Below are 25,297 nucleotides of genomic sequence, written 5' to 3'. Positions count from 1 at the left end.
GGTACATTCTGTGTTGGGCAGACACGGAAAGGGAGAGAAGAGACAGAAAAGCGTGCGATAGAGAGGGATAGAGAGCAGTTGCTTCGCAAGGTATCTCTACCTGAAAATACATGATCTAAGTGATTGATAGATGATATTCAGCAATCATAAAAGTATGCCTTATTTACATTGAAGATCTACTAAAATAGTGATTTTGTCAAACAGCATAGGCAGCAGCTCTATAGAGATGAGATGATGACTTGGAATTAAATAATAAAGTCATCAAAAAAACAACAACTGAAATATTTTATTAAAGTAAAATAATGTGAATAAATGATGGTTAATAAGTGATAAGCAGTAATGGGCAGTCACTACCATCATGGGACTTTGATTGATTGTTTTATTCTGTGTTGTTACAGCATTAAAGCCACATAATGCATAGTGCATTTAATGTGAAAAATAATAATAACCAAAATTGAAAACCGTGATTATTTTTTTTATAATCGAGCCAAAACCGAACCGACCTCAAAAAGCACTAATCGCTCAGCACTACCCAGGGGTAAACAGAGTATAGTATATGTAGTAACTCATCGGGATACTGAAGTAAAAGGCAGTTGGTAGGAAATCAGGTGTGTTGTGCAGTATATTGTGTATGGCCATGGATGCCTTGCAGCCAATTTACAATATAGTACTGTATTTTGATGCAGTCTCAGTACTGATCTCAGTGCAGGACAACAATATGATAAAGAGTTAATATTAACAGTTAACTGCTCATTCTGGCAGCTGCTTGGATCACAGTCTTCTAGTCTTCCTCTCTCTCTCTGATTGGACAGTTTGTCTGGCCATAGAGATTGGTCTTACCTCAGCTGTGAGACAGCAGAAACATTACAAGTCCTCATTCCGAGTCGGACATCTCAGCACATGTGGCTATACATCAGTGCAGATGCGGAAAACCTGATGCATGGTGTACTTTTCAACATACATATCCCTGGCCAAACTTAATCCATCCAGATACATTATTGATCTTGGACCAAAACTATTTTCGCTCTCTGCTCTTGAATGCTTTTAGATAATGTGTTACCAATATTCCCTTCCGTAATATGACGTTGTCTTTGACTGAGACGGTCCGTTATTTCAGAAGTGGGGTAGGGTTGGGTTGGGGTGTGTACAGCCCTCTGCAGCTGTACCCTACTGCTGTACTCTATCTCCCAAACAATGTAGCTAGCCTCTTGTGGGCAGCCGGGAGCTTGCCTGAGCGGAAAATGGAAGGCCCCCACAGTCCCTCAACCCTGGCCCTAGCTTCACTTCCCTGGTGCTGTTATGCCTCAACATAAAAGTGTCCCAGGAAACTGCCCTGTGCTCAGACAACATAGACACACATAATTAAGCTCTCTCCCTTCCTTCACCTCTTTAGGTTGGCCTCCGGGTGCTTTCCTATATTCTTCTTATCCTCTCTCTCTCTCTCTTACTCCCCCCCCCCCCTCTCTCTCTCTCTCTCTCTCTCTCTCTCTCTCTCTCTCTCTCTCTCTCTCTCTCTCTCTCTCTCTCTCTCTCTCTCTCTCTCTCTCCCTTCCTTCACCTCTTTAGGTTGGCCTCAGGGTGCTTTTTCTATCTTCCTCCTATTCTCACTCTCTTTCAATTCCCTGTCGTCATGGTAAAGGAATCTCTCATCTCACACTGACTGAGCTCTGCTGTGCTACACATGCAGTTCATCTGAGGTCCGCCTAACAGAGGAAAGGGTTGGAAGTGATGCCAATGGACTATATGTAGCCAGAGTATATGGCTGCTTTCCATACCCTTTTTACCTTTCCGTTGTTAAGTGCTTTCTCCTTTGGCCTGAATATAACCTTCTGAAAGTCTGAATCTGGTATCTGTTCCATTTCAGCTGTACTGTTCTGTTCAACTTGTACTCCCTTAGTGGCCCTTTAATTTGTTGTGATATACGGGCGGTGGTTTAAATGAAGTGGTTTAAATTCATATTCACATGTGGAGTGCCCTTGTTGAATGCAGAGACAGCAGTGTGAATAGTGTGGTTTTCTGTGTTTGCATAAGTAGAATTTGAGGCACAAGAGTGCAGCTTGTCTGATCTTCAAACTCTTACCCTCAAACCTCTGTTACTGACCATGTGTCGTTGACTACAACTTTTCTTCAGAACCTTGAAATGACACAGTAATTTATGGAAGTCCAATATCTGGTGGTTACTGTATGTCATTGGAATGTGGCTAAGCTGAGGCATTTCTCTTTAGCTTTAGACGTTTAATACTGCGGCAGGAAATGCTAGTAGATGTAACATAAAAGGTGTATGAGTTTTCTTTGTATTCTAGAAATGATTTATTGTGTTCCACTATTTACGCTCAGGTCTAAGTCTGTTCCTATTATCATATGACCTTCAACCAGATTATTCTACTCTGTTACTCTGTTCTATTTCCCGACAGGGGAAGGATCGGAAAGGCCAGTCGTCAATCTTCAAAGCAACAGGAGTATGGGAGAACAGTTGGATTCCCTGAGAGATAGAATGGACATCCACCACATAGGCTACGAGATAGAACACCATATAGACAATCACACCACCAACTCTTCAAACCCCCATCACAGAGCCCCGTCCAGGCAGAAGAGGTTCCTCTCATACCCCCGCTACGTGGAACTGATGCTGACTGCTGACGTCAAGATGGTGCGCCACCACGGACGCAACCTCGAGCACTACATCCTAACAATCATGTCAGTAGTAAGTAAAACAATTTTTTATTATGAAAAATACATTGTTGAATCTAGATTTGTTCTGTGCTGTAACTTACTATGATTTCAGGAAATGTGACTTTTCCGTGGTACAAAGTCATTAACTTAGTGGCTAATGATATTGGTGTCTGGTTGGTAGCTTGGTTGACTTTTTACTGTACCCATTTTTATTATCTAAGGATAACAGTTTTCACCTACAATCATTACCCCTCTTTGTTAATCAATGTCAAGATCACTGTTGTGTCTCCCAATTATATTACACTGTAATGGTCTGTTTGGGTTTTGCCCATTAGTTTTCACCCATGTGGATTGAGGTTTAACCCATTAACTATGTTTTACACAAAGGAGATGCATACAGTATTGTTCAATGTGGCACTCATACAGTAGAGAGACACAACACCCTAGAAGCCTTGACCTGTCGAATTCTGCCAAACGATGCAACTTGGATTTTGTTTACCTGTCTAGCTTCTGCTAAATGGCATATTATTACATTGACAGTATGTTGGATCCCTAAGAATGCAAGACATAAATGCTGATAGCCAGTTTTCTCTTCCTAATGTTACCCTGATAGCAAGCTCTCCTGCACAGTCAGAGATGTGGTTCATAAGGGGGTTCAATGAGCTGACTCAACACTTTATGATCTTATTGGTTTTTAGTTGGTTAATGTTACCACATGCTTGGGTTACCTCAGGGTTAACAACCAAAACACAACACTGTAAAATATGTATTTGGAAACACATGGGCCTCTGCTTTAGCCCTTAAATACATCAATATGAAGGACCTTATGACCGTCCACACAACCATTTTCACACATACAGATGCCGTATCTTAATTTGATCATCTTGTTGTTGCAGGAATTTTCCTGCATATCAGGAAATGTAAACTTATAGTGTATTCAAGGTTTAAAAAGGCTTCTAAAGTTTGTAATTTCTTCTTGAAAATTGTAGACTTGATTTGCCCTAACAGAAAATGTATCAACCCCTACAAAAAATGTCCATGAAATATAATCCACATAATAATTCACATTTCCTGTAGCTGCAGGATTATTTTCCTGCTGTAGCAAACTGGCTCAAATTAAGATCCTGCATCTGTACACACACACGCTCACGTACGTGCATACACACACGTGCACACAGCTGTCAAAGAAAAACCTGTCAAGGCTACTCAATCAAAAAGACATGCCACGCTTCGGCCAAACCAACAGAAACCAGACCCAGCATTTTAAACAAGAACAGGGAAATCAGCCAAGACTGATCCGTCATCATCATGGTGACAGCACGTTGTGCCTGGTAGTGGAGAAGGGGGCTAATGGGTGGGCTACTAGCCCTCTGATATGATGTCATAGTGTTTACACTGACCACAGAGACACATTCCTCTAGTGTATCACAGCCTTGATTGTCTGTCCATTTATGTACCAGTGTGAAGCCGTAGTTTAGGCTACAGCACGCACTCTGGGTCCCACTGTCTATCCCCCTGTCTATCTTTCTATCAGCCTGTCCCCCTGTCCCCCTGTCCCCCTGTCTGTCTGCCCGCCTGCCTGTCTGCCCGCCTGCCCGCCTGTCTGCCTGCCTGTCTGCCCGCCTGCCCGCCTGTCTGCCTGCCTGTCTGCCCGCCTGCCCGCCTGTCTGTCTGTCTGTCTGTCTGTCTGTCTGTCTGTCTGTCTGTCTGTCTGTCTGTCTGTCTGTCTGTCTGTCTGTCTGTCTGTCTGTCTCTCTCTCTCTCTCTCTCTCTCTCTCTCTCTCTCTCTCTCTCTCTCTCTCTCTCTCTCTCTCTCTCTCTCTCTCTCTCTGTCTCTCCCCCTACCAGAAGAGGTATCTGCTTCACTCAGCCCCCCAGGCTCTGACAAGCTAAATGTTTATAGAGGGCTAATGAGTTCCTGTCAGAGCTCTGTTAGGATAGCCCCAGGAGGATAGTGACCCACACTGACAGGGCTGAACCAAAAGAAAGGCACACCAAAACGGTTTTGTCCAAGGAGTGGTGGGATACACACAAGTCAAGCTTTGCTGACATTTTTACATTTTGTTAAAATGTCAACCCCCCCCCCCAACACCAGAGGGTCCTTAGAGGAATTGTAATTGTGCGTAAGACATTGTTTATTAAACTTACCCTGAAGGAATAAAATAAGAATATGCATTCCTTTCTTTAACTGTTCCTGTTATTTTGGTCAAGACTTTGGAACTTGGTCTCTAGACCTACTCTCATTCAAAGTAATAATTGTGTTTACATTAGTCTATTTTTGTACCGTTAGTAGAGATTTGCATTTCTTGCCTGTGTGTTCATCTTGTCACAGGTTGCTGCGGTCTACAGGGACCCAAGTGTAGGAAACCTGATCAACGTCATGATTGTCAAGCTGATCGTCATCCACAATGAACAGGTAAGAACAGGCGCTGGGGGCTGCAGTGAGTGAGTACTCTGAGACAGCTGACATCAGCCTCTCTCTAAGCCCTTTAGAAGGACACTGCACTCCTTGTCAGAGGAAAACCTCAAGAGAAATCTCCTCAGAGAAAATGATACTACTGTCCTGTGCTACTACCATAGCTGTGATTCGACTAGGACTGACTGAGGGGCATACAGCAAATGGCCTTGTAATGACAGATAACTAACTCAGATGAAAATACTTTAATGAGACTTTTAGATACATGGTTACATTTTGTAGCTTTTTTATCTAGGAACACCTGTTCAAATCCTCACCACTGTCTCTATGTTATCTCTCACAGGATGGGCCCTCAATAAATTTCAATGCTGCTACTACCCTCCACAACTTCTGTGTCTGGCAACAGACCCAAAATGTCCAGGACGACAGTCACCCTTCTCACCACGACACTGCACTCCTCATCACAAGGTACTTACTGACATTTCACCTTTGAACTGTACTGTCTCACTACCCTAACACATACAACTGCATATAGATGATGAATAATGGTGTACTTTGCTTGTGCTTGTGTCTTCTCACAGGGAAGACATCTGCCGAGCGAAAGACAAGTGTGACACATTGGGTAAACAAACGTCTTCACTTTCAGATTTAAATGTGTCCATGTCACCTTCAGTGACTGGGTTAACTTTCCACTCCTGTTTCAATGTTCCACAGTCAGCTAATATACAGTAATGTGTTTATATCAGGAGCTTACAGCTAATATAGTGGCCGATTAGAACGGTGTAGTGAGAGGGAGGGTGGGTGACGGGGAGGATAGAGGGTAGTACTGATCTCTCTTATGGAACAGAAGTTTCATGGCTTAATCGCCTTTAGCGGTGGAAGGTTTTTTCTTCTCCGTCCGTTCAAGCAGCTGTGTATTGGTGACCTTCCAGGGCTGGCGGAGCTTGGGACCATGTGTGACCCGTACCGGAGCTGCTCCATCAGCGAGGAGAACGGACTCAGCGCCTCATTCACCATCGCTCACGAGCTGGGTCATGTGTAAGTTAGTGATGTGCAGTTCGCAAACGATTTGTTATTTTTAAACTATTTTTACTGACTCGAGAGTCATAATTCATTTTACCAAGTGACTCGTTCATTTTAGTCATTCATTTTACCTGCTGGCTGGCCAAAATTAATCCTACAGCAGGATTATTACGCACTCCTCCAGCTCAGCGGCTCCAGAGACGTGCTCCGACCACCAACTGTCTATCACGTGTGCACAGAAAAATACATCAAATCAAATCAAATCAAATTGTATTTGTCACATGCACCGAATACAACAGTGAAATGCTTACTTACAAGCCCTTAACCAACAATGCAGTGCAACAATAAGTGTTATGTAAAAAATTGATAAGTATAAAATTAAAATTAAAATACGTTGGCTAGTAGGACTGATGGTAGAGGCAGATTACGCACTCGCCATCGGATCCTTACAAGGCACCCCGACCTACGTCATGCGAATTACAGGGATTTGGGCCTTAACACAATAGCACAATTGGTTAGGAGCCCGTAAAACGGCTGCCATTTTCTCCGGCGCCAAATGTAGAACTGATAATTGATCTCATGGTGCAAGAATAAATGTAATGAATTGATTATTGAATGTTATCGATTGACACAGCTTTGTAGAACCATGACACAGCCTACACAGCCTGCCTCTGCTCAGAAATCTTGAGAATGAATCATTTGGGGGGCTACTGTAGTACGCAAACAATATGTGCTTATGTCCCTCGCGACAGTCAAGAGTTGTTCACAATCTAGTCCAGTTGCGGCCGCAACTAGACCTCGTTTTAAAGGTATCAAGAAATAATCTTATTTGTATCCCTAGCCATCACAAATGTACATTGTTTGAAGCACACTGTTGTAAGTCTCAGTCACAAATGACAGCTTCAAAAAGAGCCCTATGATAAATGAGAGGCTTTTAGAATCATGAGTCTTTCAAGTTTTTAGTTCATTGTTTGCTGGTAAGGGGGTCCTGCACACTCTGGGCATTACTGAATCAAATGAACGAAATTAGTCGAAATATTTGTTTTTTTAACTGAAGGAGTTGAAAAGATCTGAGTCAGTAAAAAGAGACGAACTTCCCATCACTAGTGTAAGTACTTTCTACCTCCCTCACCCCCCTGGCCCCCTCCTGGGCCTACCTCTCGGGGCCCCTGGGGCCTGCCCCGGCCCCGCACAACAAAAGCCCTCTTATCCTGGGTGCACACGCAGGTGCAAAACATAATAATGGAAAAAAGGGGTTTAATGACATGCCAGTCTTAATACCCTAGGGTAGTGCACTGAGTTAAAGGGATACTTCGGGATTTTGGCAATGAGGCCATTTATCTACTTCCTCTGAGTCATAAGAACTTGTGGATACCATTTTTACGTGTCTGTGTCCAGTATGAAGGAAGTTAGAGGTAGTTTTGAGAGCCAATGCTAGCTAGCATTAGCGCAATGACTGGAAGTAGCAGATACATAATTTTTTTTTTTAAATGTTGTCATTTAGCAGACGCTCTTATCCAGAGCGACTTACAGGAGCAATTAGGGTTAAGTGCCTTGCTTAAGGGCACATCGACAGATTTTTCACCTAGTCGGCTCCGGGATTACCTCCGGGATTACCTCCGACGAACCATCAAAGAGGCAAAGAGTCAATACAGGTCTAAGATTGAATCATACTACACTGGCTCTGACGCTCGTCGGATGTGGCAGGGCTTGAAAACTATTACAGACTACAAAGGGAAGCACAGCCGCGAGCTGCCCAGTGACACAAGCCTACCAGACGAGCTAAACCACTTCTATGCTCGCTTCGAGGCAAGCAACACTGAAGCATGCATGAGAGCACCAGCTGTTCCGGACGACTATGTGATCACGCTCTCCGTAGCCGATGTGAGTAAGACTTTTAAGCAGGTCAACATTCACAAGGCCGCAGGGCCAGACGGATTACCAGGACGTGTACTCCGAGCATGTGCTGACCAACTGGCAAGTGTCTTCACTGACATTTTCAACATGTCCCTGACTGAGTCTGTAATACCAACATGTTTCAAGCAGACCACCATAGTCCCCGTGCCCAAGAACTCTAAGATAACCTGCCTAAATGACTACCGACCCGTGGCACTGACGTCTGTAGCCATGAAGTGCTTTGAAAGACTGGTCATGGCTCACATCAACAGCATAATCCCAGAAACCCTAGACCCACTCCAATTTGCATACCGCCCCAACAGATCCACAGATGATGCAATCTCTATCGCACTCCACACTGCCCTTTCCCACCTGGACAAGAGGAACACCTACGTGAGAATGCTATTCATTGACTACAGCTCAGCATTCAACACCATAGTGCCCTCAAAGCTCATCACTAAGCTAAGGATCCTGGGACTAAACACCTCCCTCTGCAACTGGATCCTGGACTTCCTGACGGGCCGCCCCCAGGTGGTAAGGGTAGGTAACAACACATCTGCCACACTGATCCTCAACACGGGGGCCCCTCAGGGGTGCGTGCTCAGTCCCCTCCTGTACTCTCTGTTCACCCATGACTGCATGGCCAGGCACGACTCCAACACCATCATTAAGTTTGCCGACGACACAACAGTGGTAGGCCTGATCACCGACAACGATGAGACAGCCTATAGGGAGGAGGTCAGAGATCTGGCCGTGTGGTGCCAGGACAACAACCTCTCCCTCAACGTGACCAAGACAAAGGAGATGATTGTGGACTACAGGAAAAAAAAGAGGACTGAGCACGCCCCCATTCTCATCGACGGGGCTGTAGTGGAACAGGTTGAGAGCTTCAAGTTCCTTGGTGTCCACATCACCAACGAACTATCATGGTCCAAACACACCAAGACAGTCGTGAAGAGGGCACGACAAAGCCTATTCCCCCTCAGGAGACTAAAAAGATTTGGCATGGGTCCTCAGATCCTCAAAAAATTCTACAGCTGCACCATCGAGAGCATCCTGACTGGTTGCATCACCGCCTGGTATGGCAACTGCTTGGCCTCTGACCGCAAGGCACTACAGAGGGTAGTGCGTACGGCCCAGTACATCACAGGGGCAAAGCTCCCTGCCATCCAGGACCTCTATACCAGGCGGTGTCAGAGGAAGGCCCTCAAAATTGTCAAAGACTCCAGTCACCCTAGTCATAGACTGTTCTCTCTGCTACCGCACGGCAAGCGGTACCGGAGTGCCAAGTCTAGGTCCAAAAGACTTCTCAACAGCTTCTACCCCCAAGCCATAAGACTCCTGAACAGCTAATCATGGCTACCCAGACTATTTGCACTGCCCCCCCACCCCATACTTTTTACGCTGCTGCTACTCTGTTAAGTATTTATGCATAGTCACTTTAACTCTACCCACATGTACATATTACCTCAACTACCTCAACTAGCCGGTGCCCCCGCACATTGACTATGCAATGGTACCCCCCTGTATATATAGCCTCCCTACTGTCACTTTATTCTATTGTATATATAGCCTCCCTACTGTCACTTTATTTTTACTTCTGCTCTTTTTTTCTCAACACTTTTTTGTTGTTGTTTTATTCTTACTTTTTTGTTTAAAATAAATGCACTGTTGGTTAAGGGCTGTAAGTAAGCATTTCACTGTAATGTCTGCACCTGTTGTATTCGGCGCATGTGACCAATAAAATTTGATTTGATTTGATTTGATTTGATTTGATTTGATTTGATTTGATTTGATTAGAACCAGCAACCTTTCGGTTACTGGCACAACGCTCTTACCCACTAAGCTACCTACCCATAGACTTCTTTATTATTATTATATTACTTCTAGCTAACGCTAGTTAGCAATTGCGCTAGCTCTAGTTATATAAAGGGCCTCATTGCCAAAATCCCGAAGTATCCCTTTAACCCTGTAGGTGTTACAGCTTTGTAGAGGCAGCCAGGCAGCTAGGGGGATGAGGAGGAGCTGAGACTCATCTGAAAGCCACTGCTGCCTGGGCTTTAGATGTGGTGGACCGGGGACCTCTGCATAGGGCAGCCATTGCTTTCAACTAGGCATCGAGATGGAAGGTGGTCATTGTAGGGACAAGTACATGTACATACATATTAAATGTCTTTAATTTAGTGGGGACGATTCATTATCAAAGGCTGAATAATCTTGGTTTTCAGGGGCTGACTTGTCCCCCAGGCTGTCCTAAACATTACCCCTAAAATAAGATAACACTACCTGAACCGTGTAAAATACGGTCATACTATACTGCATAATTACTATGTAATAGCACTGTTATGATAACATTGCTCCCTGCTTGGGCCTGTTTCCACAACACACAGATGTCACCACATGTGTGAATGGAAAGAGAAGCCATATGAATAACCGCTTTGTGGCCTGATGACCAAGTCACAACATATGACCCAATCTCTCATAAGCCTGCATGCATTCTAAACATTAGGCCCAAATCACCATGACAAAACTGGGTATAAGTTATGAGGGATGCAAACTGTCTTTAACTCTCTCTCTCTCTCTCTCTCTCTCTCTCTCTCTCTCTCTTTCTCTCTCTCTCTCTCTCTCTCTCTCTCTCTCTCTCTCTCTCTCTCCTCTCTCTCTCTCTCTCTCTCTCTCTCTCTCTCTCTCTCTCTCTCTCTCTCTCTCTCTCTCTCTCTCTCTCTCTCTTTCTCTCTCTCTTGCTCTCTCTCTTTCTTGATCTCTCTCTCTCCCTCCCTCCCTCCCTCACTCTCTCTCTCCTGCCTCCCCTGATGGTTAAAGTGACAGATTTACGTTCCAGCCACTCTGGCCAGTTGTTGCTTGTTACACTCTAAGAAAAATGCTGGGTTGTTTGGTTGACCCAACTGCTGGGATGTAGGTGTTGGGTTGTTTTCTTTAAAAACTGCTGGGTTATTGATGCTGGATGCTGCGTTATTGGTGCTGGGTTATTGAGATATGAACCAGCGGATCAAAAGACTGGTGGCGTAGTTAAGTAGGATTTTTGTGAAAGAGCACAGTTTGAAAGATATGGCATATAGAAGCAAACCGGATGGACATCATGAAAATGATCGGAGAGGTTGAGGGTAGAGGAAGTTCAGGAGTAAAAACAAACAAAATAGAACTATTGTAAAATTGACTGTGTCCTTAAAATGTATATAGTATGTATAAGCTGGAAGTAGAGGCCTAAGCGTTGTTGTTCACTAGTTTACTCCAATTAGGGGAGGGGTGGTGGGGTTGGAAAGTAATAAAGGAAAATATATTTTTTTAAAGGATATGTGTATATATATGTATGTATATATATTTCTATGTATGTATGTATATGTATGTGTATATGTATGTGTATGTATGTATATGTATATAAATATTTGCGAAAAAAATATATCGGGGATTGGAAGTGATGCAGACAATTACATTGATGGAAGTTACAATCTATCTGCAATATTAAATCTACCCCATTAAAAAATAAAAATAAATAATAATAATAATCTTAATAATCTCACAGGTGGCCAATAAAATCTTTCTTAAAGCCACGGCCCTAATAAACCACGCCTCCTGAAAATAATCTAAGGATTACGTTAAAAAAGACCCAGCTGCTAGGTCAACCCACTGAACCCTGCATGAGAATAAAAAATACCCAATTGATGGTTAAATTAACCCATGTTTGAGTAATCCCATCAACCCAACATGTTGGGTTATTCACACAACCCAATTGGCTGGGTCAAAATAACCCAACATGTGTTCTGTCCACTATTTAACCAGCGCTGGCTTACCGTCCATCTGAGACCCAGTGCTGCTCCTCACACATTCCTCCAAAGACAGGGCTGGCTCTTTGGGCCTAGCGAGGGGAAACCAGCCCTCCTGTGTGGATCGGTTTATGCTAAAGTTCAAACAGCTGGACAGGCAGTTAGCTTTGCCTCTTGGTGCGTTTAATGGTTGGATATATTCACAAGATCCTCTCCTGAGTGTATAACGCTCTGAGAAACAGAGTGTCGGCCAGGTAGTGGAACAAACCAACGCTCTCACAATGTTGTAGATTAACGAAACGAAACCCTTAGCTCAGACTAATGGATAGGAGGCCTTTCTCATATACAGTAACTCAGGAAATGTGTTGGTACAAATAGCCACTTTGGGCTCTGCTAGTGTGGTGGAGTCACTTGATATTAATACAAAAGTAATACTTATATGGCTTAATAATGTTAAAAATGCTTAATCATCAAACGTAGCCAAGTCCTTGTCGTCTTAGACTTAGATCACAGCTGATCCTTCCTGACGTTTTGATGAGTCATTAGAGCTATGGATGGAAGACAGGCTATCTTTTTTAACGTCCGAGAAATATATCCAAAAGACCCCGCCACAAAACTTTATTGGCAGCTCAGTTTCCTTGCCCCATTGGACAAGCAGAATGGCTGATTCGATGAGGTCACAGGGGTTACTAAATATGGTTTGGATTTTGGAGGCCATAAATCCTGTGCGGAGGCAGCGATCTATCATTTCATTAGTCTTCTGTGTGTGTGTGTGTGTGTGTGTGTGTGTGTGCGCGTGTGCGCGTGTGTGTAGTGGCTCCAAAAGCTCCGTCTCTGTAGTGACAAGACTGTGATTTTGCAGTGATGTTGTGATGATGTTGCTGATCTCTTGCTTTGTCAGAGTGCTGACAAAGCCTGTTGCTGCAGTCCCCACGGACTTATTAAGTCTTGTTTTTGTTCTCCCCCATATCGAGAGGAAGTCATCAGGTCCTCTTCTTCACTGTGAAAGTTACTCCCTTACTCTCACTGTTATTTATAGGGTGTTAAGTCTAGAAAAAAGTTGATTTGTCTTCTAGAGTCTTCTATAGATGTTTTGTTTTGTAGAAGTTGGAGGGATGGATATGATGATGTCATCTGTTTGGAATGAAGCTTGTTTTATTGCAGCTCAATAATAGGAGCCTGACTGTAGAGTAGAGTATTGCAGTACGTTATTATAGCTGGATAAGATTATGATGTAAGTGCACAGTACTTCAGCAAATCTCCCTCCAGAGATCCCATTTTCCTGATTGAACTCAGACCGCATATGTCTCTCTCAGACATACAGAGAGCTACAGTAGCTCCCACTCTACTGTCATTTACAAATTCATCAACATAATAGGAAAAAAAAGAAGTCCTTTCTGAGTATTCCAGCCAATTTCCTCATGCATGCGCTTCTCAGTAACAGCCAGTGGCTCTCCCGGTGTGTGAGGACCTCATTACGGGCCAGGGGCAGGCTGTGGCTCAGAGCACTCAATTAGTCCCTGAGCGGCCAGGCCCCCACAACCCCCTGCCACCCCCGCTGGCCCCTGTAGGGTGGGCCCCATGCCAGGGTTAGAACCTGGGCCAGGCCTGCCTTCTTTGTGTGGCAGTCAGACCAAAGCCCCAGCCGAGAGCCCAGCCATACAGTAGGCTCACATCCTGCAGTAAACACCACGCAGCTGTGTGTGTGTGTGTGTGTGTGTGTGTGTGTGTGTGCAGATTAAGGCCGACCTCATCCTTCCACTAACACAGCACACACAGCCAGTTGAGTAGGTCAGGACATCCGCTCAGATCAACACAGCACAGCCCAGCAGCACTATTCTGGACATCACTATTCAGCTGGCTAGAATGAATTTAATCTGAGATGCAACGCTTTATAGGCCTTCATCTCTACATTTAAGTTCCGGATCATGTTCAATGAAGACCATTGCTTGGTTGGTGGTGTGTGTTTCCATGTCAGTTCTCTAGTTCTATATATCATAGTCAGTGGTCATGATTGAGGCTCATGTGATGTGAGTGTTCAGAACATGATGGCCTAACCATCTCTCTCAGCCTTAAGGCCCTTGAGAAGCTGACCCCTGACCTTGGGGAGGTGAGCGGGAGATGTGGTGGTGTGTTCTGTATGTGGGCAGTGCAGTGGGGGAATTATGCTGGTCAGATATACAGATCATTAAAGCATTAAAACGTCCTTCTGGCAGCTGGAGTTTTATTGAAAGCTATTGAGGCATTTGAAAACAGGTGGGAGAACCCATATGATGTGGTCGGGAAGTGTGTGTGTGAGCACACGTATGCATGTGTGCTCTCTCTGTGGGTGTGTGGTGAGTGTGTGGTATGGGGCAGGCCTGAAAAAGTCCACAAAATGTTTGACGTCATTCCCCTGGTTAAAAATGGCAGATTATAAACCTTCTGACACTCATCCCCCTGGTTAGGGCTGATCCATTTAGCAGCCATCCCCCCTTTTCCCTGATCTCTCTCTGTGTGTAATCCCCCTCTCCATCCCTCCCCCTCGGCAGGTTCAACATGCCCCACGATGACAACCCCAAATGCAGGGAGGCAGGCATGAAGCACCAGTACCACGTTATGGCGCCCACCCTCAACTACGACACCAGCCCCTGGTCCTGGTCCAAGTGTAGTCGCAAGTACATCACCGAGTTTCTGGAGTAGGTACCTCCCGCTCCGTCCCTTTTTCTACAATTTGAAACACGATGTTCAGGATGCCATCATTCTCATAATGTACACATTTTCACAGATATACAGATCATTTTCACAGATATACAGATCATTTTCGCAGATATACAGTTCATTATGGGCCCTATTCAGACTTGAGATAAGTTGACTCAATATAGACTTAAGTCAAAAAAATGTGACTTAAGTCCATGTTTTATTTACTTAAAGTCTGTGTTAAGTCTACTCAAGTCTGAATCGGGCCCTATGACCTTTAGAGATACATGAGTCACTGTAATAAAACATTATAATATCTTCCATTTTCATTGGAAATGCAAGACAAAAAAATAACACAAGCAAAAAGTGTTTGTATTCTTGTGACAATCTGGTAAGCAACCTCTGAGCAGTGTAAACTGTGTTATTGCTTGGTGTGAGAGCGTATTTCCTGTTTGAAGCAGGAGTCTTCCTGGGGTGACCTGAGCGATTGATCCTCCCCTGCTCCTCCTCTGTCTCTGCACTCAGGCAGAACCAGCTCTTGAGATGCTGGACAAACAGTCATTTAGTCGCTAGCGTGCTTTCCTCGCGAAAACGGTAACACGGGGCAACGGCTCATTCAGTGGGCTCCAAAGCCAAGCGGTGGCCACCAACCTCTTCTGAAGGGCTTCCCTTTAAGATGGGAAATGTCAGTTATAATTAGATTTTCCCTGGACGTGACCCTTTGATCTCTCCTCCCGCTTTGTTGATTGTGAGCCTCCACAAAAGGCTGCCTTGTTGATGAGTTGTATCTTGGGAAGCGAGCGGTCGCTCCCATGCGAACACCTCGTATCCCGCCCCGCCCCGCCACTGTGCTGTGCATAGTTTCCTACCAGCGGATGAATCCATCCATCCAGCTTTGAGTGTTTGAATTGAAAAATGTGAAAAGCAAGAAAAAGACAACTCCTTTACATTTTTTACTGCGGAATATTTTTGTCTGTATGTCAGCTATGTTAGGCAGGCTGAGTGTTCAAGCACTCGATATGTGAGCGAGAGATAAATGTAAATGACTGTGAGTGAAACTTTCCATGCTGCATGAAGAAACAAGCTGATTTATTTAACAGTGGCCATATTTATAAACAGTTCTGTGTGGCTGTGGAGAGGAGCGTAGGGTTCAGTGTGGAAGAGCCTCAGCGGTGGGAAAGGCCCCTGAGAGTGAGGCCCACTGCTTTTAAAGTCTGCATGGCTTCAACAATGAGGAGCATTGATCTAAACGATACCTTCACTCTCCACTAAGCTGGCCTGGTCAAGTACATCACTGTTTTGACTACCTATTCTTCTCTGAGAGCTCTCTAATGCACAACACTCTCCTGTCAACTTAAATATGGAGGGACACACTACCTCTCAACCCCTCTTCAGGAGCCAAACCCCCTCGTTCTTATTTCTGTGTATGTGTAATAACGTGAACTCCCGTTGTGTGCACACCTGAGAGCTGAGTGGAAAGTGTCTTTGGTGTTCTTGTTGTTACTTTGTGTAGACTGTGATATAAAGACACCATTCATTCCGCTCCTGGCAGCCCGCCAACCGGTATAAGCCACTAAACCTATATAAAGATCAAATTCTAATCTCTCTGTGTTGCCACCCACTAATTGATGTGTACACCTGTGTTGAGATCACATAATCATTAATACAGGCCAAGGCTATACATTTTCATTCCAATGCCAGACGCACACGTTGGGAATGATCCTAACCACACACAAACATCAGATGTCTCGCTAGTCTCAACCCAAAACAGTTAAATCGTTTTCTCACGTTTTGTTAAAAAAAATTATACAAAAATCCTCAATTAATTCAAGATGTGTTTTCTGTGAAAATGATCTTTTGATGAGTATTTATTTTCCAGTTATTTCTGTGTTACAATGGCAATGACTGTTGTACAGTCAGGTCCAAAATTATTGGCACCCTTGATAAAGATGAGCAAAAAATACTTTATAAAATAAACAATACTAATACTGAGCAATGCTGTATGCAAAAGAAAAGATTATGAATAGAATTGCTCAAAGAAATAGATTTTATTTAACCGGTTATAAACCAAATTCTCAAAAAGATACTTGTTAAAATGATTGGCACCCCTGTTTTCAATTCTCCGGCACCCTCCCCTTGCTACGATAACGGCACTGAGCCTTTTCTAAAATATTTAATGAGATTGGAGAACACATTAGGGGGGATCTTAGACCATTCCTCCATACATAATCTTTCCAGATCCTTGATATCATTTGGTCTATGCTTATGGACTGTCGTCTTCAATTCGAACTACAGATTTTCAATCGGGTTCAAGCCCAGAGACTGAGATGGCCATTGCAAATTGTTGATTTTGTGGACAATCATCTGTCCACAGCACCGGTTCCAATCAAAGTGCCAATGCTGTTTAGCAAACTTCAGGCGTTTACATTTGTTGGTGGCTCTCAATCACAGGAGGTTGGTGGCACCTTAATTTGGGAGGACGGGCTCATGGTAATGACTGGAGCAGAATGGTATCAAATACATCAAACACATGGTTTCCAGGTGTTTGATGCCATTCCATTTGCTCCGTTATGGCCATTATTATGAGCTGTTCTCCCCTAAACAGCCTCCTGTGCTCTCAATACTGGTTTTTCTCAGTCAACCCTTCCAAAGAGCCTATTGGCATAGAGGTGGTGTCTAATTGTAGATTTGGAGACTTGGTGACCCTAAGATAAGACCAAGTTCTGTCATTCTCCAACTTTGACCTTTGGTCTTTTCTTTGCCTCCCAATCCATCTTCCTCACTGTGCGTGGGGGCCGTGCTCCCTGCCATCCAGGACCTCTGTATGTGTGTTATAAACTACATAATCACACACACACATAACACAAACACACATACACACACGAATACCGACATAACACAAACACATATACACACGCATACACACACACACAGACACTTTTTCACTCATCATTTGCTGCTGGTACTCTGTTCTTTATTTTACACTTATTATTATCTATCCTGATGCCTAGTCACTTTACCCTGCCTTCATGTACATATCTAACTTAAATACCTCATACCCCTGCACATTGATCTGGTACTCCCTCTATTTTATTCCTACTGTGTTACTATTTTTCTTTTAATTATAATTTTTTAACTCTGCATCGTTGGGAAGGGACCGTAAGCAAGCATTTCACCCGTTGTATTCGGCGCATTTGACAAATAAAATTTGATTTTTTATTTTATTTGACAAGATATACTTGCATCCAATACCAGGCAAGTTTGCCACTGTTTCGGTGGTTTTAAACTTCTTAATTGTTGCCCTAATAGTGGTAAGTGGTATATTCGTTTTTTTAGGTATTATTTTGTACCCATTGCCTGATTTATGGTGGTCAACAACCATTTCTCTCTTTTAGATTTGAGTTATTTGCCTTTTCCCACGGTGATGGACGACAAACAGATTTGACATGCTTTACCACATTTTTATACCCCAGTGAAACAGTAAACCATGGAAGGCCACAATACAGTTCCTTAAACTGAGATTAACTTTAAAAAGTTGAATATTAATGCATATTTTATTTAGTTTGATTTTATTTATAAGAATCTTTAGGGGTGCCAATAATTTTGACACCTATCTTTTTGAGAAACAATATATTAGTTGTTAAAAAAAAATCTCTCTCTCTGAGCAATTTTATTAGTATAAAATAGTATATTTTCCCATTTATTTTGAGCATACAATATTGCTCAGTATTTGTATTATTTATTTTATACAGTCTTCTTTAACCATCTTCATCAAGGGTTCCATTTTGGACCTGACTGTATATCTCCCTATGAAAAGGGGAATCACTCCAGTACTGTTTGCACTGAGTTTAATCCAACTGTGTTTAAAAAAGCCTCCCAATGGCTGCCACGTGTAGAACCTCTGTCGTTGCCAGAGGGGAGTCGTATCGCCTGTCTCGGGCTCTGCTGAGTCCTCTAAAAAACAGCGTGCCTAATCGGAAAATGGCTGCTTTTTCCCTTCTATCCGTCCAGTTTTTAATCATAGGCCCATACGGTTTCTGGAGTTCTGATTAGACAATGACAACCTGGTGAAAGACGCTTGAATATGGGCCATCATCTCTTCTCATTTTTCTGGACTCTGACAGATAGACAGACCACTACCTTATAGCTTTAATATGGGGCATCTCTCTCTCTCTCTCTGCTTCTCATGGCCCTAACGGACTGACTGACCCCATCATAGCTTTCATCGTTTGTCTCTTCCCTTGCTCATTGTTAGGCAAACTCATTCCACCAAGCACTTGTAGTCTTTTTTGGATACAAAACCAATGGTTCCTTACAGTGTGTGTGGAAATTAAAGAAAACCGCAACGGTTTCACAAGATAAGCCCAGGTAATTATGGTCCTCCTCATATCAGCTGGTGGTGTACTGAAGTGTACACACACACACACACACACACACACACACACACACACACACACACACACACACACACACACACACACACACACACACACAAAACACACATACACACACACACACTGTAGTCTGCATGTAACAGGTGCCTGAGCTCCACACAGGGTACAAATTGTAAGAGAAGTGTCGACATGTCATATAATTACACACATTATAGGCTACACTGTTTCATCCCCAGTTTCTTTTTTGTTTTGTGTCGCAAAATAAATACAGAGGAAAAATCTTTTGAGGAATGGTTTACATTTGGTGAATGGTGTTTGACTACGTTTTGTGACCGTGCTTTTAACATTGTCTAACGTTTAGTGCTTCATTCATTGTTTTGGGTAAATAGCTCTACATGCAGTACATTTTATCCAGCTGTGCTTTGTTGTCTTGTTCTGTGCTGTAGGGGTAGGGTGTGGCTGACACACAATCTATCATTATAATAGTTATGGTGAACTAGCCTGATTTATGCTAACGTTACATAACTCAATGAAGGTACTCCAAATCCTCTGGTTTTTTTGTGCACAGAGAAATGTCTGTTAAATAAACATGTGGATGGGATAGCTTTGTGTCTGTATGGAAATGCAGCTTTATTCCCTCTGTATGATGGTGACGGCATTAGCTAATATATCAGGTCACTCAGGGGAAGTGGTGTCAGTCTCAATGTTAGGTAACATCACACATCAGAGCAGACCACCCACATGGGACAAGGTGCTGTGTACATCTGAATATCATCACCCCTGGAGAAGTTTGTGTTGCAATTATAAATGTCAAAGAAGTTACACATTGCCTACTTTCGTTCATACAACTATTGTATGTATCTTGACAGGAAGCTCCTGGTGTGATGGTGCAGGAAGCAGAGCTGGAACACTCGGATCACCTTAATACACCTTTTACGCATGTTTATTTACTGTTTGTGTTTGTGTGTGTATGTATGTGTGTGTTACCTTCCACCTTTCAGCACAGGGTATGGAGAGTGCCTATTGGACGAGCCAGTGAGCAGAACGTACGAGATGTCCAACCACCTCCCTGGTCAGATTTACAATGCCAACCGGCAGTGTGAGCTCATGTTTGGCCCTGGCTCAATGGTCTGCCCTTACATGGTGAGCCAGGTTGCATTCCTTTCCTCTCAACCAAGTGTCTCTCAGGGTATGTCCCAAATGGCACCCTGTTCCCTATGGGTGTAGGCAATTCCATAGGGCTTTGGTCAAGTAGTGGACTATATAGGGAATATGGTGCCATTTGGGATGAGGCCTTAGTCCCTCTATGATCTACAAAAAAGTGTGCCCTCAACCAAACCCCCATGGAGAAGGCTGTCATATGCTTCTAAGTTTCTAATGTGTCTTGTCTGTGATACGGTGTTGAGATGATGAAGTCATAGCGTTACATAGACAACACTGTAAGGCCCAGTCAGTGTTTTTCATGAGCTGTCTGTATGACGGACAGCTTTGGTGGTTTTATGAGACAATTAGCTTTTTTCAGGTTTAACAGACTGCTGGGAGGCAAGTTGATTTCCTTCAGAGCAGCACACGTTCTCATGTTGAACATCCTTTAAGACTGACTGAGGATGGAAGGAAGAAATGGTTATCTTGCCAGTCACTTACCCTGTGGGCTCGGCCCGCTCTCATCTAGTTGGAGACTTCTGGAGTCATGTTTAGCTAATCTATGGTGATAGTAACAGCTGCCCAGGTGGCTGTAAAAGTTAGTGTGGTTTGGTTCCTAGTGGCTGAACTGTCCATAAAGTCTGTTACACATCTCACTGGTACAGTACACGTCTCCTGTCTCCTGTCTGACTGTCAATATTAGGGATTTATAGTTTAGTGTAAAACATCTAAATGATTCTCCTGCAGTGGACAGTGGGATTTTGTAACAGTGTTTAATTCTTCCTTCCTCTCTCTGTCTCTCCCGTTCTCTCTCCAACATGTCTCTCTGTCCAACGTGTCTCTCTCTCCCCCTTTCTCCCGCATGTCTCTTTGTCCCCCTCTCTCACTCTCTCTCTCCACACAGAAACAATGTAAGAGGCTTTGGTGTACGAGTGCTGAGGGGGACCATAAGGGGTGTCGGACACAGCACATGCCCTTGGCTGATGGGACAGACTGTGGACATGGAATGGTAGGACAGAATGTTGTATTTCTTGCATTGGATCCCGTAATGACATTTAAATGGAGGGTAGGATGACAAACAAAGTGTATTATCTACTGCGGTATTACAGTAATACCACTGTTCATGTTTTGCCTTTCTGTTATCAAGGAGCATATTTCAAACAAAACGTTCAGCGAGTAACCTGAAGCTTGAACATTAGCCTTAACCATGCTCTGAGGCCCCTACCCTCATTAAACCTCATGTTCTCACCGCCTTGGGATGCTATGCTAATTAGCACTGTGGCAGGGGTGGTTGTGGGTACATAGTGAAAGGTACTGAGGAAGGGGCTGAGGGAAAGAAGAGTAAGACAGGGCTGGGGGAGAAGGAGAGGTGAAAGCGCTGGGGGGTGGGGGGCGGTAGAGAGGGTTTTGACGGGCTGGAGGAAGCAGGTTAGCGTTTTTCGTCATTAATCTTGTTCTGGAGGCGGCTCTGTAGAGTGCTCACTAGCTAGCACAGCCACAAAGTCATAAAATCTCATTTTCAACCCAACCTTAACCCTAACCTTAACCATACTGCTAACCCTAATGCCTAATCCTAACCTTAAATTAAGAAGAAAAAAAAGGTTTTATGAATTCTTACAATATAGGCAATTTTGACTTTGCAGCTGGCCTTTCTAAGGGGAAATTGTTCAGTTCTGCCTCCAGGACAAGACTCATGACAATACATGTCAACCTGCTGGAGGAATGGGGGGATGATATGGGGCTGGGGGAAAGAGGGGATGAAATGGGGCAGGGGAAGATAGGGGATGATTTGGGGCTGGGGGAAAGAGAGGATGATATGGGGCTGGGGAAAGTGGGGATGAAATGGGGCTGGGGAAGAGAGAAGGGTGAGATGATGTGTTTGGGGAAAGAGGGATAAGAGGGGACATGGGGAGAGAGGGAGATAGAGGGAGAGAAAAGGAGGGGGAGCAGTAGAGGTGAAGGCTCGGGCACTTTGAAAGGAGATGCCGCCAGCCGTTCACAGTTGAGTCACCTAGTTCTGAACCCGTGACCCTAAAACCTCTTTAAAAGGCGGGTAAGTGGGTCAGTGGTCAGGCCATAACAGAGCCCAAGGCTGAGGCCATGCAGCTCTGTACTCCCTCCACTCTGCTCAGCTCTGTTCTGCTCAGCTCAGCTCACACAATAGACCTCACATCAATGATTCCAAAAAAGGAGGAGAGGGAGGAGGAGGAGGGAAAGAAGGGAGAGGTGGGCTAGGGGTGTTTGTATGTGGTGGTGGTGGTGGTGGGGTGAGAGGTAGTGGACCCTCTCTTCTAGTTAACTCTTTCCCCCCCAAACTGCAAAAAGTGAAATCAAAGCAAGTGTAAATATTTTATATTGAGTATTAATTCACATAAAGGGATACTTCAGGATTTTGGCAATAAGGCACTTTATCTACTTTACCTTTTTTATGTCTCTGTGTAAAGTATGAAGGAAGTTAGAGGTAGTTTCGTGAGCCAATGCTAACTAGCACTAGCGCAATGACTGGAAGTCTATGCGCTAGTCTATATCAGATACCACACCCGTCGCTATGGGCGGGCCATAGGGGGCCGGGCCCGCCCCCAAAAATGCTTGTGCCCCCCCCACTTGAGGGAATTTATTATTAAATATACGTACTGTAGGCTAATAATAATTGTGCCCTGCCCTCCCATGCATTTCATATGCCCCCCTTAAGACTGAGGTCTGGCGACGGGTCTGACAGATACCCATAGACTTCCAGTCATCGCACTAACACTAGTTAGACATTGCGCTAGCTCTAGTTAGCAACTTCCTTTAAACTGCACACAGAAACATAAAAATGGTATCCACGAGTTCATCTGACTCTGAGGAAATTGTCATTGGCAAATCATTTTGCTTATTTTAACCTAAAAAAGGGTTAATACAAGCAATTTATTTAATTTCAAGATATTTTATATTTTTCAATATCTAGAAAAATATCTTGAAATAAGATAAATTACTTGTATTAAACCTTTTTTAGGTTCAAATAAGCAAAATTATACAAGCCTTAATCAAGTAATTGATCTTATTTCAAGACATTTCTCAAGATATTTTACCTTAAGTTAAAGTATCTTGAAAGATATCTTAAAAGAAGATAAATTACTTGTATTGAGCCTTTTTTGGGGTTAATGATCTGCCAATGACGTTGGATACTTTACCTTGGTAAGAAAAAACAAGAATTAGCGCTCAATATAAGATATATTGAGTGTTTTCCCATGTAAGCTCAATATGTTCCACAATGTCTCTGTATTTTTTCCCCCTGCACCATCCTGTTAAGGCTTGGATTACTACACTTAAATTACGATAAATTAACTTGGGATGGCTAACATCTTAATCCAACCAAAACAGCTGCAGTATAATGTAACTGTCATGGGATAGCAATTCTAAATACCTATGTGTGTCATTAACTGTGGTGGATTGTGGGAAACCCTCTTGAAAAGACTCTGCATTAGTTTGATCATGCCTGATGGTTTGCCATGACGACCTGTATATACAGTTGAAGTCGGAAGTTTACATACACTTAGGTTGGAGTCATTAAAACTCGTTTTTCAAGCACTTCACAAATTTCTTGTTAACAAACTATAGTTTTGGCAAGTCGGTTAGGACATCTACTTTGTGCATGACACAAGTCATTTTTCCAACAATTGTTTACAGACAGATTATTTCACTTATAATTCACTGTTTCACAATTCCAGTGGGTCAGAAGTTTACATACAGTATCCTGTTTAATTTATCTAATTTAAATTGAAGTATGATCTGGCCTTAATGGCCACGTACTCTTATAATCACAGCCAGAAGATGACTGGCCACCCCTCAGAGCCTGGTTCCTCTCTAGGTTTCTTCCTAGGTTCCTGCCTTTCAAGGGAGTTTTTCTTAGCCACTGTGCTTCTGCAACTGCATTGCTTGTTCTTTGGGGATTTCGACTCAGTATCTGTACAGCACTTTGTGAAAACTGCCGATGTAAAATGGGCTTTTTAAAATACGATTGATTGATTGATTGAGAAATTCTGGCTTGTTCCCACAATAGTATCCTGCTGCATAACATGTCTGTCTTTGGGACATACTCAAGTACAGTGTTTTCGCTTCATGCACTTTAAATGCTTAAAAGAAGATCACAAAGGTTTTTTCTGCCCTTTTTCATCTCTCTGGTGCCACCACCTCTCTCTCTCTATCCCTCTATCTCTCTCTCTCTCTCTCTCTCTCTATCCCTCTATCTCTCTCTCTCTCTCTCTCTCTCTCTCTCTCTCTATCCCTCTATCTCTCTCTCTCTCTCTCTCTATCCCTCTATCTCTCTCTCTCTCTATCCCTCTATATCTCTCTCTCTCTCTCTCTCTCTCACTCTCTCTCTCTCTCTCTCTCTCTCTCTCTCTCTCTCTCTCTCTCTCTCTCTCTCTCTCTCTCTCTGTCTCTCTCTGTCTCTCTGTCTTTCTCTCTCTCACTCTCTCACTGTCTCTCTCTCTCTCACTCTCTCTCTCTCTCAATTTCAATTTCAATTCAATTGAAGGGCTTTATTGGCATGGGAAACATATGTTTACATTGCCAAAGCAAGTGAAATAGATAATAAACAAAAGTGAAATAAACAATAACAAATTAAAAGACTAAAGACATTTCAAATGTAATATTATGTATATATACAGTGTTATAATGATGTGCAAATAGTTAAAGTACAAAAAGGAAAAAAAATAAACATAAATATAGGTTGTATTTACAATGGTGTTTGTTCTTCACTGGTTGCCCTTTTCTTGTGGCAACAGGTCACAAATCTTGCTGCTTTTATTGCACACTGTGGTATTTCACCCAATAGATATGGGAGTTTATCCAAATTTGATTTGTTTTCGAATTATTTGTGTTTCTGTGTAATCTGAGGGAAGTATGTGTCTCTAATATGGTCATACATTCGGCAGGAAGTTAGGAAGTTCAGCTCCGTTTCCACCTCATTTTGTGGGCAGTGTGCACATAGCCTGTCTTCTCTTGAGAGCCAGGTCTGCCTACATAGTCAAATAGTTCCTTAATTTTGGGTCAGTCACAGTGGTCAGGTATTCTGCCACTGTGTACTCTCTGTTTACGGCTAAATAGCATTCTAGTTTGCTCAGTTTTTTTGTAAATTCTTTCCAATGTGTCAACTAATTATCTTTTTGTTTTCTCATGATTTGGTTGGGTCTAATTGTGTTGCTGTCCTGGGGCTCTGTGGGGTCTGTTTGTGTTTGTGAACAGAGCCCCAGGACCAGCTTGCTTAGGGGACTCTTCTCCAGGTTAATCTCTCTGTAGGTGAT

At 43.3% G+C, this 25,297-nt stretch overlaps 1 protein-coding gene across 1 annotated transcript in view; it reads left to right on the top strand.

Moving 5' to 3' along the window:
• LOC311135348 (A disintegrin and metalloproteinase with thrombospondin motifs 20-like) overlaps nucleotides 1-25,297 on the top strand; it is a 119,256-nt gene that overhangs the window by 17,222 nt on the left and 76,737 nt on the right. The window contains exons 4-11 of the mRNA XM_084169295.1: nucleotides 2,415-2,704; nucleotides 5,006-5,089; nucleotides 5,433-5,557; nucleotides 5,671-5,711; nucleotides 6,022-6,127; nucleotides 14,325-14,471; nucleotides 19,868-20,009; nucleotides 20,914-21,018. Coding sequence (XP_084025421.1) covers nucleotides 2,415-2,704; nucleotides 5,006-5,089; nucleotides 5,433-5,557; nucleotides 5,671-5,711; nucleotides 6,022-6,127; nucleotides 14,325-14,471; nucleotides 19,868-20,009; nucleotides 20,914-21,018 — 1,040 coding nt within the window. The remainder of the gene's footprint in view (nucleotides 1-2,414; nucleotides 2,705-5,005; nucleotides 5,090-5,432; nucleotides 5,558-5,670; nucleotides 5,712-6,021; nucleotides 6,128-14,324; nucleotides 14,472-19,867; nucleotides 20,010-20,913; nucleotides 21,019-25,297) is intronic.

This window comes from Coregonus lavaretus, assembly GCF_964263955.1.
Source record: "Coregonus lavaretus genome assembly, chromosome: 9".
Lineage (NCBI taxonomy): Eukaryota > Metazoa > Chordata > Actinopteri > Salmoniformes > Salmonidae > Coregonus > Coregonus lavaretus.
The sequence above is the reverse complement of the archived record's forward strand: the minus strand, read 5'-3'. Positions and strand labels throughout refer to the sequence as shown.